General features: G+C 50.8%; 1 protein-coding gene across 1 annotated transcript in view; it reads left to right on the forward strand.

Moving 5' to 3' along the window:
• ZMAT4 (zinc finger matrin-type 4) overlaps positions 1 to 583 on the forward strand; it is a 74,709-nt gene extending 74,126 nt beyond the window's left edge. Inside the window, 1 exon segment of the mRNA XM_075724173.1 lies at positions 458 to 583. Within this exon segment, the coding sequence (XP_075580288.1) occupies positions 458 to 583 (126 nt within the window).
• Positions 584 to 18,766: the final 18,183 nt, after the last annotated feature.

Here is an 18,766-nt window from a genome sequence, read left to right on the forward strand (position 1 = left end):
TCTTAAACAAATTTAAATTGAAGACGTAAAGAAAGTACGCATTTGTCAAATCGTTGCATGAGTTTTCTTCCATAAAATACAAAACTATCCTTAAAATTGCAGATATGTTTTGGGTAGAAAGACTGTGTTTATATATTTTTAGAATTGAGGTCTCCTCATTGCTCACATAAAAAATTTCTTTGGTCATTACAAGAAAATTTGCAGGTTTGCCCCGGTACCGGTTCGCCTGGGATCTGCTTTCAGTGCTGGATCTCTCTGGAGCTTCGGCCGCCAAAAGAGGTGGCGGGGGGGGAGTGGGTACCGTCCGCTGGGGAAGGGGAGCAGGATGCTCCCGAGGCTGCCTGGGCAAGCCTGGAAACAAAGGCGCGTGGGCAGAGCTCAGGAGGTGCACGGAAACCGGCTCTGAACCAGGAACGGCAGGGCAGAGAATGACTTCTGCTTTGTTTCTGTCTTGCAGCCTGAAGAACCAGTAGTAGTTCGTCAGCCACGACAAGGAAAACCACTGCGGCTTCTTCAGCAGAGAGGAACTGGTCAGCAAGGAGAGGATGCTTTCTTGGACAATGATCCTGTGTGGATTCGATAATTAACATGTAACTAACCTTCGCTTTGGACAAATACGTGGATATTTTTTTTTTTTTTAATTTTGTGGTGAGTTAAAATATTTCAATGGATTTTTTTACCCTTTCAAGATAATATTTATTCAGCACAGAGTCTAGAGTATGATAACTATCCTGTAAATACAGCACTTAATCATCACTCATCTTCAGAGACAGTAGAAACAGAATATTTTACTTTTTCATATTTATTCTTAGATTTCTCCCAAGAGTATAAAATCATTCTATTACATTATCCATGATAGTGATGTAATCAGTCTTCAACCAGAAATAAACATAGTGTCTTCACCTTCTCCAGCATGGTTTGTGTCAACACATAAAGAGCAGCAAAAAATGAATCACGGGGATTGCATAACGGATGAATCTTTTCCTTTCCTCTTTGTCTTCAGAGAAACAAATGGTTCACTGAGCAAAGAAAACTAAAATGAAAGCGTACAATCCTTTTCCTGCCAGTAGGATTCCTGCAGGCTAGACGGAAGCAGTTTGCTTTATGGACTTTGCGGATGCGAACCCAAAGCCAGACGTCGCTCTGCCTGCCTGCTGTTCCTGGGAGCAGGCAGCCCTCCAGGAGAGCTGCAGGAAGGACGGCGGGACTGGACCAGCGGCCGCGGCCGAGCTTGCCGGGCCGTCCCACATGGGCAGCGCCGGCGGCGAGCGCGTTACCTGCGCGCCCGCAGGGAGAGGCGATGGGGCCGGTGGAGAGGCGGCGTGCGGAGGCTGGGTTCGGGACGCTGAGGCCGGCCGGCACGTGCCCCCGGAGCTGCCCTTGCTGCGCAGCGGGCGCTGGGCCGGGAGCCACGGCCGCGGCAGGGCGAGTCCTCGCCAGCGTCTGGGCTCGACGCCTGCTTGGCCGGCACCGCCGCACCGGTGAGTTTTGCATTAGGGCAGAAATCCTGCGTGGCTGGGGACGGAGGGCCGCGGGAGCCGCGCCCAGGGCAGACCTCTGCGAGGCACCGACTGGCACCGCGCTGCCTCCCCGTCCCCAGCCGCTCGCTGTCGGCCTGGCGCCGCCGAGCTTCGGCATTTCCCCGCCGCGTCGGCGGAGGGTTGGACCCGAAGGCTTTCCCTGCATCGGAAAACCCTGTGTGTTGCAGCTGTATTTGCAGTGCGAGAGGCAAAGCATTCAGCAGGGTCAGGTCTGCCGGGAGCGTTAGAGCTGGACGTGTTGGAGACCCTCCAGGTGCTGGGGGTCTCGGGCAGCCCCTCCTGCCGGGGTCCCAGCGCCCATGCAGGACCCCGTCTGACAGCTCCGCAGCGGGGCCCCGTGGCAGGGACTGTGGCTTGGGGGGTCCTTGCTCACAGGGGAGGAGAAAACTGAAAGGATTCAAAAGGAGAAAAAATAGACCGAAACCCAGCCTTAACTGTCTAAGCGGAACGCTGTTTGTGCAGACCCCAGCCAGGTCCCAGTCTGCAGCAGTTTGGTGCTCGGCTACAGGGAAGGTGTTTATTCCTCCCTGGCTTTGCGGGGGAGCGGAAACAGAAGTAACTCATCCACTGGAAAGAGGGAGCTCACAAGGATTTTAGTTTTTCTACTGCAGTCAGCACAACGAGACCAGGTTTCTTACCTAAGCCACTGCAATGCAAAGAGCTGCAATAAACGTGATCCAGTTTCACGTAGGTCCTACGAGCAATGCAAAACAATCCTCGCTGTGCCCTGTTACACAAGCTCGGTGAGTGCACTTTGCATGCAGAGAACCTGTCTTGTGAATGCTGCTAGAAATTAAGCGCCCTTTTTAAAGAGCAATCGGGTTGTTTTACGTATGTGTAGTAGCACAATTCTTCTGAGACTGTGGCCATTTCCCTGCTTCCGTATCTCTGAAGTAACAGGCTTTGACATTTCCTTTCTGTGCATGCTCGGCTAGAGGCTCTCTTGTGTCTTTGGAACTGAGCAGTGATGTGTACGGATCCATCAGTTCATCCACCAGGAATCCCAGCAAGGTGCAAATCCACTTCTCCAGTATCTCGAGGAAGAGCGGTGACCTGCTGCTACTGGCTCTGCATCAGGGAAACTTTTAATTTAATCCACAGCTCACCACTGTGGCCTGCAGGTTTGTGAATTATCTGCCAAGTGAACAAATCAAATCGTACATAGATGATTAATCTGTGTCCTCCACCTGCTTCTCTGCACCTTAATAAACCAAAGCAAAGCCAAGTGTATTGCTCTGCATTTTGGTGTTGAGTAGCGCTGTATGTTTCAGATGAGAGATGTTTGGGCATCTCACTTGAAAAACTGCACTTGTGATGCAAATGTCATTTTACATATTCATAGAATTATTACTATTATTGTATATTTATAATATGGTAGCCCATAAGGTAGCAAGCTCTGTAGCAGAGGATGCTGTAGGCACTGCTCGGTAACCTTGATCTGTCTCACGTTGAGCAAAGCAACACCCAAAGGGTTTGTAAAGCAGAGCAGTCTTGAGTGGCAGATGTGCATGTGAAATCAAGGCAGCCTCACTGCAAACCTGTGCTGAACCGTATTTTGGGGAAAGGCAATATTTAAAGTCATTAAGTCACAAGGCAGCACATGTTAAGAAGTAATTGTCCTGAAGCCAATGGTGGTGCCTGTAGGACTCCGTCACTACAAGCAATTCTACTTGTAAATGAGCCTGTGGGATGAAGCAGGAGCAGGCTTTTCATGGAGGGAACCTTGTGATGGCAGAGGAAGAAAAATAGTCTTGATCTGCTGCTGACAGGGTTCTGTTTTTCATATCTTCCCCTCCCGTGGGAAGAAGTTCATCTCCTGTGGCCGGCTGGAGCAGAGCGCGGACTGCAGGCAGCTTCAGGGCGTTCCTGCTGCAGCTCCGTGCCACGTGCCACAGGGAGCAGTGCCACGGGAAGCTGCTTTGGCTTTCCTTCACAGTGACAATATTGTGTAACTGGCTTCTAATTGCCATCTCATCTGGGACTCGGAAATCCCTCACTACCTTGCTGCTAGCGTCACCCTTTTAACAAAAACAAACCTATTTTTGTTGGTGGAAATGATTCTTCTACCTTGCAAAGGCAATTAAAAGCCCAAACTGAACAGATTCATTTTAAAAGACTCTTTCCAAATCTTCAGGAGAGAAGAGAAATAATTCTCCTAAATCAGGAGGAAGATCAATAATAAATGTTGCTCGACGGAAGCCCATGTTATGTTGCCTGCCAGCAGTGAAGACTAGGTAGACCCCTTCTAGGCTAAGAAGAAATGAGACTCCTGTGATTTGGGTTTGGGTTTGGTTTTTTTTTGCCATCCCATATGGATCTGTTGGCAAATACATATAATAGGCAATGTTCAGTGCTTTATCTTCATTTGGCATTTAATCAAAGGGACATGCTACATCTGTATAATAGCTGGGCTAATTGACTCGACAGGACAGAGCAATCCTACTGGCCATCTTCGTATTTGGTGAAAGGAATGTGAATATCATCATATGTGATAATAGAGGCTACAGACGATGTGGGGCAAAGTCCCTAACTCGTTTGTTTTAGCTGTGGCAGGTAGGAGATACAGACACAAAATTCACACTGGATTTTAAAATTTGCCTACCTGTCTTTATCTGCTTCAAAAGTCTTTCCTGCACTGTGCTTAGTTTAGTTCAGCTTAAGTGGTGCAGGGAAAGAGGGAGAGAAGCACCAGTCCTATTTGAAGTTAGCATTTAATGTTTTTAAAACTCTCCCTGCTCACATGTGGCGAGCAGTGGCAGCTTGTGGCCCAGGGGACACAAAGCTTTGGCCACATAACTGGTGAGAGCAGCGGGCACAGACAGAGCGGTGCTGAGGCTCGTTTCAGATAAATGTACAGGATGCTGTTACATACTTGAAGAATATCTTCTGTTTACAAAAGGGACAAATGGAGTAAGTTACGAGTGCTTCTCGTGTAGTCTGTCTGGAAGTGATTTTTCCCTTCACCTTGCTCCCTTATATTGCTGGAGGGGAGAGTGGGAACCCGTGGAGCTCATCGCAAAACCTTGTCCCTTCAGTGCTCTCACCTCTTCACTAACTCTTGCTGATTTCGTGTTACGTGTTTAAAAAATATTTCATATACAAGTCGGGTAACTTGCGTGCCTCTCTTTGTATATGCTCACACATGCAATATTTGCATTGTTTTTACGTATACTACATTGCAGGAGCGTTCAGAGGCTCCTGCACCTACAGCTTTCTCCCGTTGGAAAGCTCATGGCAGAGGGGAGGTGCCTGCAAAATGGAGTTATCCCCTGCACCGTGCTCCAGGTCTGTACTTCGCAGTACACCACCCAGCAGCATCTCACGTCCTCTTCCTCGCTAAGGGGATCTAAACAGAGAAAGAACCCAGTCGGAAGAGAGATCTTTGCTCTTCTGCATCCCGGAGGCTGCCTGGAGCTCCGCTCATCGGGAGCCTCGGCCCCGGCTGGGCTGTGTCGTGTGCTTGTGCCTTTAGTCTTGCGAAGGGAAGGGTCAGATGCACTGCAGAATCGAATTGTTTACTCTCTGGGGACAGTAAAAGATACTGAAGAAGCTCTATATGATTAATGTGTGCTCTAGCATCAATGCCTTTCATGTATGGAGGAGAATGGGTTGTTCACAGATGAGTAAGCATCTCCCTAGGTTTCATTGCTGTGGGGCTGTTCCATTTATTGTGTTTTGGGTAATAAGACGCCAGTGTTTCTGAAGCTAAACTGCCTCTTTACAGAGAGAATGATTTACAGAAATAGGGCACATCATTCATGCGTGTGCAGCCTGGCTTTTTTGAGCCTCCTTCCCCCCAAAATTCTTCCTTCCTGCAGCCTATGCGCCTTCCTCCAAGCTGCACCCAAGGGTGCTGCAGAGGCGATTTTGTCATGAGAGGAAAAAAAAATATCTAACTTGTGTGTTCGAGTAATCACTACAAGCTAATTGCAGCAAATTAATTACAGCACAAACACAATTTCTTTCCCTAGGCAGGTGTGTCAACAGCTCTGATGCGGCTGCAGTGAGCTGGGTTGAACTCAGCCTCTGCTACCCAGCCCGCACAAGTCGGTGCGCCCCTCTCCCCTGGCTGGCGTGGCCTGGAGTTGGTGGCTTGTTTGGTCTAAGAGAATGACCAAAGACAGAGGACCTGTCTCTAATTTAGAAAATCTAGCTTTTGATGCCACTCCGGCAGCTTTCAGACAGTTTGTCCCGTGACACTGCAGAGGTGGTGCAAAGATGTACGTACGCGAGAGCAGGAGGGTCAGCGCTGCAGACGAGATTGCCGTGTCCCAGGCCACCCAGCCCTGGCGAGCAAGAGGCGTGTGAGGCGAGAGTGAGATGCCCCCTCACGTCCCCCCGCTCTGCCCTGTTTCAAACTGGAGTGACTAGAGCAGCGCAATATTTGCATCTGATGCCAATATTGTCCTGGTCGAGTCAATCAGGCTTTGGTCCCTAAATCCTTCTAATCTCTTGCTTTTCCTAAGTTCATTAGGCCTTCAAAGCAAGACATAAAAAGATAAATCTCCTAGTGGGAAGTCAGTGATCCCTGCAGAAATGCCTCCAGATTGCATGCCCTTCTCTGTCGAGACGAATACACCACCCCAGGCTTAAACATCTGTGTGCAGATATATGAGAGCGCTTTGAAAATGGATGCAGTGCAACCATTGCATCCCCCCAGGTTACTTTAAATTGAAGGGTGAAAACATTTGCATATATTTTCTTCATTAAAAAAAAATCCCGGAAACATGCAGAACATCTATAGGTTACAGAATGAATTTTGTCTGCTCAGCCCAAACGTTTTGCCAGTTTAAAATTCTGTGCAAGACATTCTGTAAAGAAGGTAAATCTCCATCATTAAGTGCCAGTCTGGTTGTGTCTTGCCACACACACTTCTAAGGAGCAGTGCTAACTGGAATACTGCTGGCACTGGGAGACAGCTGGAAGTGTGATTATTACCACCAAAACTGTAATCTTTTAGACACGTTGGTAGACAGCCGGCTGACCATGAGCCAGCAGTGTGCCCAGGTGGCCAAGAAGGCCAACAGCATCCTGGCTTGTGTCAGGGGTAGTGTGGCCAGCAGGAGCAGGGAGGTGATTGTGCCCCTGTACTCGGCGCTGGTGAGGCCGCACCTGGAATGCTGTGTCCAGTTTTGGGCCCCTCAGCACAAGGAGGACATTGGGGTGCTGGAGCGTGTCCAGAGAAGGGCAGCGGAGCTGGGGCAGGGTCTGGAGCACAGGGCTGGTGGGGAGCGGCTGAGGGAGCTGGGGGTGTTCAGCCTGGAGAAGAGGAGGCTGAGGGGAGACCTGATCGCTCTGCAGCTCCTGACAGGAGGGGGCAGGGAGGGGGGTGTTGGGCTCTTCTCCCAAGCAGTTAGTGATAGGGCGAGAGGAAATGGGCTCAAGCTGCGCCGGGGGGGGTTTAGGTTGGAAATTAGGAAAAATGTCTTCACAGAAAGGGTGGTCAAGCATTGGAACAGGCTGCCCAGAGAGGTGGGGGAGTCCCCATCCCTGGAAGTGTTCAAAAAACGGGCAGAGGTGGCACTTGGGGACATGGTTCAGTCTGGTCTACCCTTGATTGGTTTAGTGTGGACTTGGTAGTGTAGGTTAATGGTTGGACTGGATGATCTTAAAGGTCTTTTCCAACCTAAACGATTCTATGATTCTATGTTTCATTAGAGTTTTGTAGCACATACTAATACCGTTCTTCAGGCTCTGGTGCAAATACGTTGGGTTATGTTCTGGGAGGCGAGATGCTAACTTTCTGTAGTGTTTTATGCCCAGACATAATACAGCACAAATCATACATGTTGCTAACTGGCTGCTTGTGCTCAGGCAATAGAGCTCTATGGCAACAGTGTGCAAAGTGACTCTACCCTGAGACACGCTACTGAACGCAAAGAAATTAATCATGGGAGAAGAATGCTCCTAGTATGTAGTGGTGCTTTCTTTGTTAGGTGCCTATTGCATCAACTTCATTAGCAAGTCCTGACCTTTAAAACCACCTTCCATAATCTTCAAATTATGTACGTGGAAGTCTGCATTCCTCCTGCTGGCTGTGCTAGCAGCTTTCTGCACTTGTCTGGATTCATTGGAACTCCTCAAGCGTGTGACCAGCTGAAAGTCCTCTCCCACCAGCGAGTGGGCACTGGGAACCCTCCAGATCTGTTGCAGATCCGTGAGATAGTGAGGACCCAGTTTGGTGGCTAAATGTTCAGGCTCTCCAGCAAGAGAAGGCAAATACCCATTAACATTGCAAAGTGTTCCCCGCTTAAATTACTGCACTGAGCTCAACTGCAAAGACTTGAGGATAAATTTTCTAGTCTCATTTCTATTTCCAGTGTCAGAATAGGGATGATGGAGCTGGTCCTGTTGACCCTGTGATGTCTGTCTTTGCAAAGTTTGTTCTTCTGGCTTTAAGGAGCTGGGTCGGGAGACAACTGCAGAACTCTTCAAGCCAGAGTAAGGCATTGCACTTTTATACCGCTTTCTTACATATTACTTGTACCCTAAGTCACAGGAGATCTAAAGCAAACTATAAAATTCCTTCTCTATATCATATCGTCATTTTCCCAGCATCTTTGTGCATCTCATAATCCTTGCCAGAACTACTGAAAATCATCTCTGAGTGCAGCTGGCTTGTACTCTTGCTAGGACCTAAATTCACATCCTTCAACAGAGGGGTTGCAGATGGGTGGTTGCTAACAGCACGGGGCAGAACATGAGCAGCTGATGCTGAACAGTTACCCCGGCCATCTTGGACCATCAAATGGTCTTGTCCATTTTCACGCGCCGCCTTGTGAAGGAGTGTGCTTGATGTCAGCAGTACAATGTGCTTGTGAGGGCCCCAGCTGCCCCAGGGTCCTTAATCGCCCTGGCCAGCCTCACCTGGATGGCCCCCCAGCCATCCCCAGCCCATCGGTCCTGCAGCTGCGTTTAAGCTCTGTCCCCCCAGCCTTTGCTCGAGCTGACTGCTGGGAGCTGCAAGAGCCGGGGGGTCCCCAGGAAAGGCAAGGAGGGAGCTGCAGGTACCCAGCTGCGCAGGGTGGATGGCATTGCCATCAGCAGAGCAGGGGCTGGTGGCTGCAGCAGGTCCTGCCAGCAGGACCTGGGATTAAATGCAGAGCTGGCTGAATTTTTATCCGTCTCTGTAAGAAGCCCAGACAGGAGGACTCTATTTGCAGATACTTTCCTGGAGGCTTTGCTTATGCTGGTGCAGCAGTGATGAGAACAACTCGCTTGCATCGATGGCGTGGGCTGGTTTGCCCGTGCCAGTGCTTGAAAGGGAGCGGTTTAAGCAGCATCCCCTCCATGGGCCACTGCTCGCTAATAGAGCCTGGTAGCGTGCTCATGGGGCTTTCACAATAGCCTTTGTCTAATATGTTTTTAATCAATGTGTGCATTTCAATTTGCATATTAATAGCAAGGAGATGTTATTATACACTGCTGTTGATGAGATGGTTGTCAAGCCTATCTTTTCAGTCTGAGGAAAGAAAGAAACTGCATCTATTGTATAAAGAATGAAATTGCAGAAAACATGTTTTAGGATCTACCATTCTCTGCTTCTCTCTTTCTTTATTTCTGCCTTTATTTTTCTCTTAATAGCTCATATGGATGCATTCATTAATCTTTTTTTTTTTTTCCTTAGAACAAGGATCATTTAACAGGAGAGTAAGACAGGATTTTGTGCCTGTTGTGACAGCTCCAAGCTAGGCTAAATATCAGATTATTGCTGGGCATTTTTGACTTGTAAAATGGCAAAAGGTTGACCCAGTCTAGGAGTCCGTTTCTTGCAGCTGACCCCAGCAGAGTAATTAAAATGCCAGTAATGAACAATAGCACTGCTCATTCTCCACGTTTCAGCGTGTCACAGCTGTCGTAGGTATTGGCTTCATCAGCCCGGTGCCGTTGACCGTCGGTACGGCAGCGATGGTGCCCGGTGGCACTGGGGGGTGGACGGAGCCCACCACTGCGGAGCACCGGGTGCATGGCTGCTGCGCAGCAGAGGCGTGCAGGGAGGAGCGTGGCAAGCCAGGGGTCGTGGAGTTGCTCAGAACAAGCCCTGAGAACAAATTCCTTGTGCTGGCAGCATTTTCCACACCTTCACCTTGTAAGACCGCAGAAGCAGCAATGCTGTTGCCCCAGGTCCTCGTGTTGAGGAAAGGGGGGAATGTTTTTATGTGTGACTAGGTGACTTAGGAGCTGAGCTCCATGGGCTTCCAACTCGCATCCCCTGCTGTCAGTGCTTAATCCCAAATCGTCCTTATGGCTTTTCTGCTGATCACAGCACGGGGAGATTGTTTATCTTGTTTTTCTGCTTTTCCTATCCCCCTCCTTCACTCTTCCCTGCTGTTTCAGATGCACAGACCTTCAGCACAGCCACTTCCCAGGGCTCTCCCCCCGTTTCAGCTTTTGGAGGTGATTTTCTGTGCTCTGGTTTTGTGCTCCACCTTCCCTCCCACATGGCTCAGCAAGAAAATGGCCTGGAGGCAAAAAGCCAAGACTGAAAGGGGAGAGATGAAAAGACAAACTAAAGAAACGGGAAACAGGGGGGGAAAAAAAAATAATCCAGAGGAAAAAGCACATCCCCACCAGCCTGACTCCACTAATTGCTGTCATAGCTCCCTGGCAGAGGAGGGGGCTGGAGGAAAAGCAAACTCTCCTGGCCAGTGCCTGTGGGTGCTGGGGAGTGCGCTGAGTGCTGCTGGGGAGGGAGGAGCGGCTTTAAGCCAAGTTCAGGTTTAGCATCACTAAATTTTAAGCATTCTCTCATAATCCAGGATCAAAGGCCACAGACAGTAAAGGGCATTTGGAAGGAAGAAATACATAATTTTTTTCTCCATTCTCCTCTGCCAGCAAAGCTGCCCTTGCTGATCCTGATGAGGAGCAAGGGGGGAGCACCAAGCTCCTGCAGCAGGAAGCAAGGTCCCCCTGCTCCCACCTCCTGTTGCTCTGGAAAGAGCAGAGCAGAAGACAGGGAAAGCCACCGTCAGTCCTCTCCGGAGAATCCCCGTTTGCTGTGCAAAATGACAGCAGCAGGCGCGTGACTGGAGACCAGAATAGGCACCGCTCATGTAAATGCTACATAAATATTGAGTGACAATATTTTGAAAGAGGAACCTCTCAGCGATCTGTGAGCAGGGAGGCAGTGCAGAATTAGGGGTTTTCAATCACACCAGCTCCAGAAGAAAAGAAACGCGGCTGCTGATCTGAAATCAGTCTGCAGCTTCTGTAGCCACCCACTCAGACTATGCGGGACAAAAGGAACAGTATGAGGTAGGAAAAAAAAACCCCATGAGCATTTGCTATAAAGAAAGTGGCTGGAGGAATGAGACCAAGCAAAGGCGTGGGATGGATGTTTCGCTCCAGAGCTTCAATCCATTTATATAATCATAGTTGTTATCATAGTAAATGTAAATAACTGAATGAGTTCAAATTTAGTATTTGACAACACTGGCTTTTGAGTACATACTGAATTCTTGTGGAAAGCCTTTATTTCATCAGGCAATCTAACAATATTTTAAACAATCCTTTGGGCATCTAGTTAGGCCCATATTTTGTGATTTTTCTCACTCCTGGAAATGAGGGCTATGGTCTCCAAAGCATAAAGCCTCCTACAAGTTCACGTGTTAAGAAATTGCTTGAATCAAACAACGTGGCCGTTTGGCAGCTTGCCTCTTACTGCATCACTATGGCCTGTGACAGTAGCAATAATGTTATGGCGAAAATACAAAAAAGCTGTTTGGCACCTTGTCAGCCCGAGGCAACAAATACGCAGGCTAACCTTAATTTATTTTTCATAGGACGTGGCAGCTCTCAACCTTCAGTGGCGTCTGAGACGGGCATCAGAGCCATGACCCACCTCACCCAGCTCGGGAAGCCTCCTTTCTAATTAGCACGGCTGGCAGGCTCCTGCCCTCCCGGGGGGACACTGCGGCATCGTGCGGCACGGTTACTAACGGAGCTTTGCCTTGGGTCTGAGTCTGACGGGGACGTCGGTCTCCACCCGGATTCCCACTCTGTGGGTGCTACAAGTGGGACCCCGCCACGGCGGAGGCTGGAGCAGCCCCGCCACATCAACCAGGGCGCCCGCAAAGCCTGCTCCAGCAGCATCTCACGGTGCCGGAGTACGACAGACCCCACGCTGTCTGTCTGTCCTGGCTGTGCCCCGTGCTCTGCCGGGATGGGGCAGCTCCCTTGGCTGGAGCAAAATGCCCATCCCACCGTGGTCTCCAGGCTCCGTGCAGGTGCGCTGTGGTAGAAAAATGCTGCTCTGTGAGGCGAGATGAACGCCTTGGGGTTGGAAGGGGATTTTCAAAGGCTTGGAGGTAGCCAGCATTCAGAAATAGATCAGAACAAGCCTTTCCATCCTGAAAGGAAGAAATAGTGAAAAGCCCGTTCAGAATAGCGTCTTCTGCAAAGTCCCGCTTGCACATACTTTTTAATGAGACTAGTGCTGGTCTTAACAGACAAATGACCTCAATTCACTCACAGCTCTGTGCTATTGATTCAATAGCTTCTCTTAATGAGGAAATTATTATCTTTGTTAGGGAATGTGGAATCTAGCAGGTGCACAGTGTTAAATAATGAAAACCCAACTTTGCTAGTGCCAGGAATATGACGGTGCAGTGCCAGGGATGAGTGGGGTCCTCAGGTGGACTCTGCAAGGATGAGTCCTTTATGTTTGGCCTTGCAGAGGACCAAGACTGAGCCGCTTGTGCCAGCGGGCAATTTGATTTAGGTTGCCAGGAGGGGGTAATAGCTACCACTGTGGATTCTTCCTTGAGCCTGCCCTTGAAAGCGGTGTGAGGCACGGACTACTCAGGTCTATGCCTTCCACTGTTCCTGCAGGTTTAAGCAGCATGCACCTTTAGAGAGGTCTGGCCTGAGTCCAGCTTAGATCATGCATCTTTAAATCACCAGGAGCGCTGTCTCGATTGCTTCCCCCCCGATATGAGTCACTTCCAAATGCAGATTTTTAGTTCATTAGTGCGGTGATGCACTAAAATGAATCTCAGTAAAAAGGCAATGCTAATTTAAAAAAGAAAAAAAAAAAAAACCACCAAGAATTCCCACCCTCCACCCACCCCCCCCCACCCCAAGCGCTCAGGGTCATTTTTGCCTTGCCTTGGGCTGAGGGAAGGGCCAATGTTCTGCAGCATTCCATCTGGATCCCGGCTGGAGCTTGCTGCAGCCAAATGGCTTCTGTACCTGGAGCCCAGCGGCTCCTGCCCAGGCTGGTCATGGGAGGGAGTCCCCCCGGTAGATGTTCGCTGTATTAGGCTGCGATTGCTCACGGCGTGTACAGTCAGCTGGTGCTCGCTGGGCAGTGCTGTACAAAGCCCTGAGGTCTGCATGTGTGGTGCGGCACTGACTTCAGCATCCGTCATCTGGAACAAGACCGAAAGGTGACTGAATGACCATCCTGGTTTGTGTCAGCACCGATGGAATTAGATGGTGATTCGTGGCATGTTACTCCACTGAGTCAAACAGGAAAAAGCAAAGGAAAAGGGAGGACAAGTGTGCTTTCTTGGCTGGCAAGAGCTAAAGCAAAGCAACTGGTAGAGGAAACCAAAATCACCACTGAGCTAAAACCTAACAGAACAGAGCTAAAAGGCGAGATGACATGCTCTTTTCTAGTGATTTTACTCAGTGGGCAGTGAAGCGCAGTTGATAAGCAGGGCAGTATAAATCAGCGAAGTCTGTGAGACAGCCCAGCATGCGCTGATGTGACCTGGAAAGCTCCTTAAGCCAAGCTATTAAATCATTTGCACAAGAAATGCAGACAAGCCTTGCTTTACCAGCATGAACCAGCACTTTGGTAACACTCATCGTCATTTTGAATGTTGTCCTGAACATTACATCTATGGCCACTTAACAGAAAGTGCCTACAAGCTCTGAAAACAAGGCAGCAAAATCACAGACTTTCTGCTCTTGTGACCAAAGGCCTGTTTATTTCCTTCTCCAAATACCCTGGCTTCAGCCTTTCCCCAGCACCTCTTGGGTAAGACCCCGCTGATATTTTCTAGGAGCGAGCTCTGCAGAGGGACGGTCTGGCAGCCCGTGTGCCCCTTGGTGCTCACCGGCGAGCTGCTGCCCCGTCCCTGCTGAGCTGACGCAGAGCAACCACCGGTCCCCGGGGCAGGGACAGGGGAGCCCGGAGCCCCTCCCAGCACATCCACACGCGCCGTGAACGCCCGGCAGGACAGTAACAGCAAGTGGTATTTTGCACTTGTGTAACACTTTCCTTTTGAAGGATGCTGGTGAATGAAGGTGTCCCAGCCTAGTCTCGGAGAACAGCTGTCGCTCCCACCACAAAAACCATACTCAGCAATAACACAGGTTGCCCAGGGAGGTGCTGGAGTCTCCATCCTTGGAGATATTCAGAAGCCCTCTGGGCAGCTGGCTCTAGGCAACCCTGCTTGAGCAAGGTGACTCCAGAGGTCCCTTCCAGCCTCAACCAGTCTGTGACCTGGCAGAGCTGGGACTGGGTTGAGGAAGCTCTCCTGGCTTCTGCGTTGCGGGGGACAGCTCTTTTGGTTTGTTTAGGAGGGCAGTACGTTAATAAAATACTGCTTGATCCAAAGATGTTGCCCACAAGATCGCTGTTATTTCACATTTTGGCTGCAGGAATTGCCCCAGGCGTTTTTGGTACCGCTCTTGGAGAAGGGCAGTGATAGAATGAAATGCAATGTGGTGAGTGCACCAGCAGTGAATTAATAACAGCATCAGATGCTTAGCGTTTCTCTCTGGGACTCAAATGTAAAACCTTCAGAGCCTGGGCTATGTGGCCAGGCAAGGGCCGGTTACTGGCAGGATGGAGTCCGGTCCCTGCGGGGAGCCCCCACTCCTCACCTGCCCGGCAGCGACGGTGCTGCCTGCCGCTGCATCCCAGCGCTCCGCCGGGCGCAGGATGGTGACAGCCAGCGGCAGGAAAGGCACCAGCTGGTGATTATTCATGCCTGTGGCACTGTGCTCGGCTGGGGAATAGGGTGCTATGCAGAAAGCCTGCTCCTCCTGCTAATTAAAAACGCTGCGTGCACTTCTGCGGCAGGGATGCTTCCAAAGACCCAGCTGCCTCCTGCTAGCTCCAGGTCAGACCTGTCTGTGCTCTCACGCTAGCTCAACCGGTGACCGGCTAGAAATGCCTCTGTGCCAGAGGCAGAGCAAACGGCCTCCGCAGCAGAGCGCAGAGATAAACCCAGCACCAGCCTTTGCGCACCCGGACGCCAGCCCGTCCCTGCGGCACAGCGAGCGGGTCGGTGCTGGCTGGGCAGACAGGCACCTGCCTTCGGGACACAGGTTGCTGTTGCAATTGCTTTCTGGCTATAATCATAGCAATAGTGATGTCTGGTAGAGTTCCTGTTGACTTCCACGCTCATAATCAATTCTATGTAATTTAGTATTAGTGTCGGTAGTGATGACCTAAGGATATAGGCTAATTAAAGTTTGTAGTTTGTAGTGCCTTTTTATTAGAGTATCCAATATAGTTAGAAACCGGACAAGCTTTAGGGCACACAGATTCTTCTTTGGGTCTGAAGTAGAAACAAGAAGCTTCAAGCTAGATGCAGACTGGAAAACAATTCAGCTTCAGTTTAACATAATTATGGCAACAAATTAATTTGGAGGAAAAAGGTAATAAGCACCCATAAAATTAAGTATTATAAACCTTATGTATTACTTCAAATTTGGGAGCTTTAAATAGTGTTACACCCATCACCTAATTTCACAGTGTTTGAAATAAATTTATTGCTGTGCACTGGACAAAAAATTGGAACTGTCACTTGACAGATGTGAATTGCACATGTTGTGGTTTGGGTTTCGGGGTTGGTTTTTTTTACAATCCTCTCTGTTGCCATTCAGTGTCATGCGTTTTGTACATAAGAATGCCCAACCTAGTAACTTCTGTTCTGAGAACAGGGTATTTGTGTATGTACCATTTCTAAAGTGAGCACAATCATAGACGTGTATTTCAAAAGGAATGTTAAAAATAAATTATTTGAAACCTATGGTATATAGTCGGACTTTTTTGAGGTTTTATTTCAGTTGCACCTTTTTTCCACCAGCCAACCTTTGTTCACCTCAGAGGCGCTCTGGGGCGATAGGATGCCTGTTTGGGGGCAAAACCACATGGCCGAACCACGACAGTCACACAAGACACCTTGTAGCCACCAGCTTTTCCCTCTCCCACCCGCATGGCTCTGATGTTTCCTCTGTGCTCAAAATGGGACCTCCACTTCTATCAGCCGCGTCTGTCCCGGCTCTGCAGGGAATACCTGATGGGAGAATGGAGAAGAGCCCTGCCCGTGGGATTTAGATCTGGCAGAGGAATGGTGCGTCCCCCATACGGTCGGGTGCCGTCATGCCCGAGGAGAGCTGTCGTGCTCCGGGCGACGTCGCACGGCGTTCCCTGCACAGGGCTGGGGTCTCAGAGCAGGGAGCAGTGCCCGGGACGGGAGGTGTGGTGGGCGGTGGCAGGGGAATGACTGGTGCTAACTGGGGCTGGCGGCTCCCTGACTGGCCCAGAGGGTTTCATCAACCAGCTCCGTGTCCATTCACCAGATGAGCCACCCCCCCTTCCCTGGGCGCTTGGTTCAGTTTTGCATTCGCACCCACTCTGTGAATGCTCCTCACCTCCTGCCAGAACAGCAAAACAAAACCGTGCTGTTCCCTCTGAACAATTCAGTGCTAACACAGGCCAAAAGAAAAGGAATTTGGAGAAGCACATTAATATTTCAGCCCCGGTTCACCCACTAATAAGGGACACCCAGCCCAGGCTCCAGTCAACCTGATCCTGCCAACAGCATCTTCATTTGGACCTGCTCACCCTGCTGGGGATTTAACATTCAGGCCTTATCAAGGGGTCCCTTTCACCACTTTAATGAACCCAGCAGTTGTTTGGAGAGAAGATGAAAGCCGTGACTAGATTATCCCCGGTGCTTCCCGTGTGGGCTGCCTTACTGGGGCACTGCCGCGGGGCACCATCAGTGCCAGGGCCGTGACGCCAGCTCCACGCTGCTGGTTTGTGCAGCGCAATGGTCTGGCCAGCTCGCTAACTCCTGCACCATCAAGCCCAGCGAGTACCTGTTGCTCCCCCAACCTGTTGTATTTTAGGTTTTGATTTTTTTTTTTTTTTTTAAACCTCCAGTGAGAACAGCAGCTCTGTGAGAACATCGGACACGGCAGCAGCTGAGGCCTGCGGTGTCAGAGAGCTGCTTTCAGCCACGGCTGCAGCTGCAGCCTCGGCTTCCCTGTGGGGAGCGGGAGCAGCGGCTCCTGCCAGCTGGAAGACCCCGCGCAGGGCTCAGCAGCGCCGTGGCACTGGCAAGCCCCAGCCAAGGGGCAGCGGTGCGTGGGGAGCTGGCAGCAGCGCAAGCAGCTCCGTGAGTCACCGTCTGGCGAGGGCAGAGCCCACAGCAGCTTTCCACTGGGAGGAGAGACGGGAAGGCAGTGCTGGGAATAACAAGTGGATCGCAGGAAATTATCCATCGCCCTCCCAGCGCTGAGGGGGCACCGTGGCAAACGCACTGAGACAGCAACCCATCTTCCCGGCCCTTCCTCCCTTCTATTTGCCAGTAGCCTCCGTATATTCATGGTGAGCAATGAAGTCATGTTTTAAATTCAAAACCGATGGCTCTGACCCATTGCTCTTTGCATAGCAACACCAGGCGCCCGGTCCCAGGAGGGTCATTTGGAAAGGGCTCAGAGAAATTCAGCAGCGTTTTCTCTTGGAAGTTGACCTACAGAACAGCTCTGGAGCCATTCCCCTGTTGGCAAGCTCCAATGTATGTGTTTTAACTAGTCAGCTGCTGTGTGATTTTAATATAAAGCACAAGTATCCTGTTTAATTAAAGATGCAGTTAAAGAATATATATAACTTGCAGAGGGATGCTCCGCAGCTCCTCTGCGCCTTAACGGGTCAGCAGGGTGTTGCTCTCCTACTTGCTGAGCAACAAGCAGGCAGTGACTGCGGTGCTGCCTGCCCTGTGGGAGCTCGCAGGCAGATCAGGCAGCACCAGCAGCGCCCTCGAGGATGGCACTGGTCCCCAGAGGGGAGGCACTCTCCCTGGCACAGCACCCGTGGGGAGCCCAGGCACAGGCGCTGCCCGCTCGCGGGCACCCGCACGCGGTCCTGCCTGGTGGCAGGTGGCCCGATGGCTTCGGGTGACCTGGGCTTTGGGACGTGGTGCAGCTCCCCAGGTCCGGCACTGTCGGGAATCAGGGAGCTGGTGATTTATGACAGAAATAATGGGAACCTGTCTTCAAAACCTTGTCACCTGCCGTGCACCACTTCAGTAGCTCTGCTTTATTACCCAGGCGGTATCCAAGTTCCCATTATTGACGTAAATATTAATGTTCTACAGAGAAACAGAATGTCAAGGGCATTTCCGCAGGAGAGTACTGGGACCCCGGCAGAGGAGAGCGGAGAGGTGGCGTCTGTAGGTAGGGCTATAAAGAGCAAAAGCCTCTGTAAGGTCAGGTGTGCAAAGGGAGGCAAAGCGAAGACGAAAGTCATAGGAGAGTAAAATTGAAAGAGCCATGGAGCAAAAGGGCAAGGTTTCAGAACCAAAAAAGCCTGGGGGGTGGGAAGGGCTCTGCACGCTTCCAGTAGAGCAGGCACAACGCCGGAGCTGCCATGGGCAGCGCCAGGACAGCACAGCCAGAGGGAAAAGCTGTGTGTGGGTGTGAGGGGGCACCTAACACCTCCCCCAGGCGGAGCGGGCACTGAGCCCTGGCTTCTGCGGAGAGGTAGAGGCAGCCCTGCAGCTGAGGCACACCCAGGCCAGCCAGGCTTTCTTCACGTCAAAACCACTTGGGTGAAATTTTTGCAAGGGTAGACGAGGGGGCCTGCACGTCTTGGCACGAGCCAAGGCTGCTCTGCAGCTGCCTGAGCTCTTTCACCCCAGGGACCCCGGCTCTCTTGCTGTGCCCCATGAACCAACTGCCTTGCAGTGAGGTACAGCCTCCTCGTGCTCCCTGGGTGCCTGGCGGGGCTGTACCAGGAGCAAAATAGCAGCCAAGTCTCTGCCATGACGCCCTCCCTGGGGGCTGGGATCCTGCCTGTAGCATTTCCAGCCAGTCTGGCTGTCCTGGGACCATAGTTTGCAAGAAAGGGGTGGCTAGATGGAAAAAAGACAGCTGGTTTCAGCATCTGGTTTTCTGCAAAGTCACCTTAAACTGTGAGGGGGCTGGCAGGTCTGCGGGCAGCCATCCGGCAGCGCTCCCTGCGATGCAGAACGTGCTGA

Source organism: Pelecanus crispus, chromosome 21 (assembly GCF_030463565.1).
Source record: "Pelecanus crispus isolate bPelCri1 chromosome 21, bPelCri1.pri, whole genome shotgun sequence".
NCBI lineage: Eukaryota > Metazoa > Chordata > Aves > Pelecaniformes > Pelecanidae > Pelecanus > Pelecanus crispus.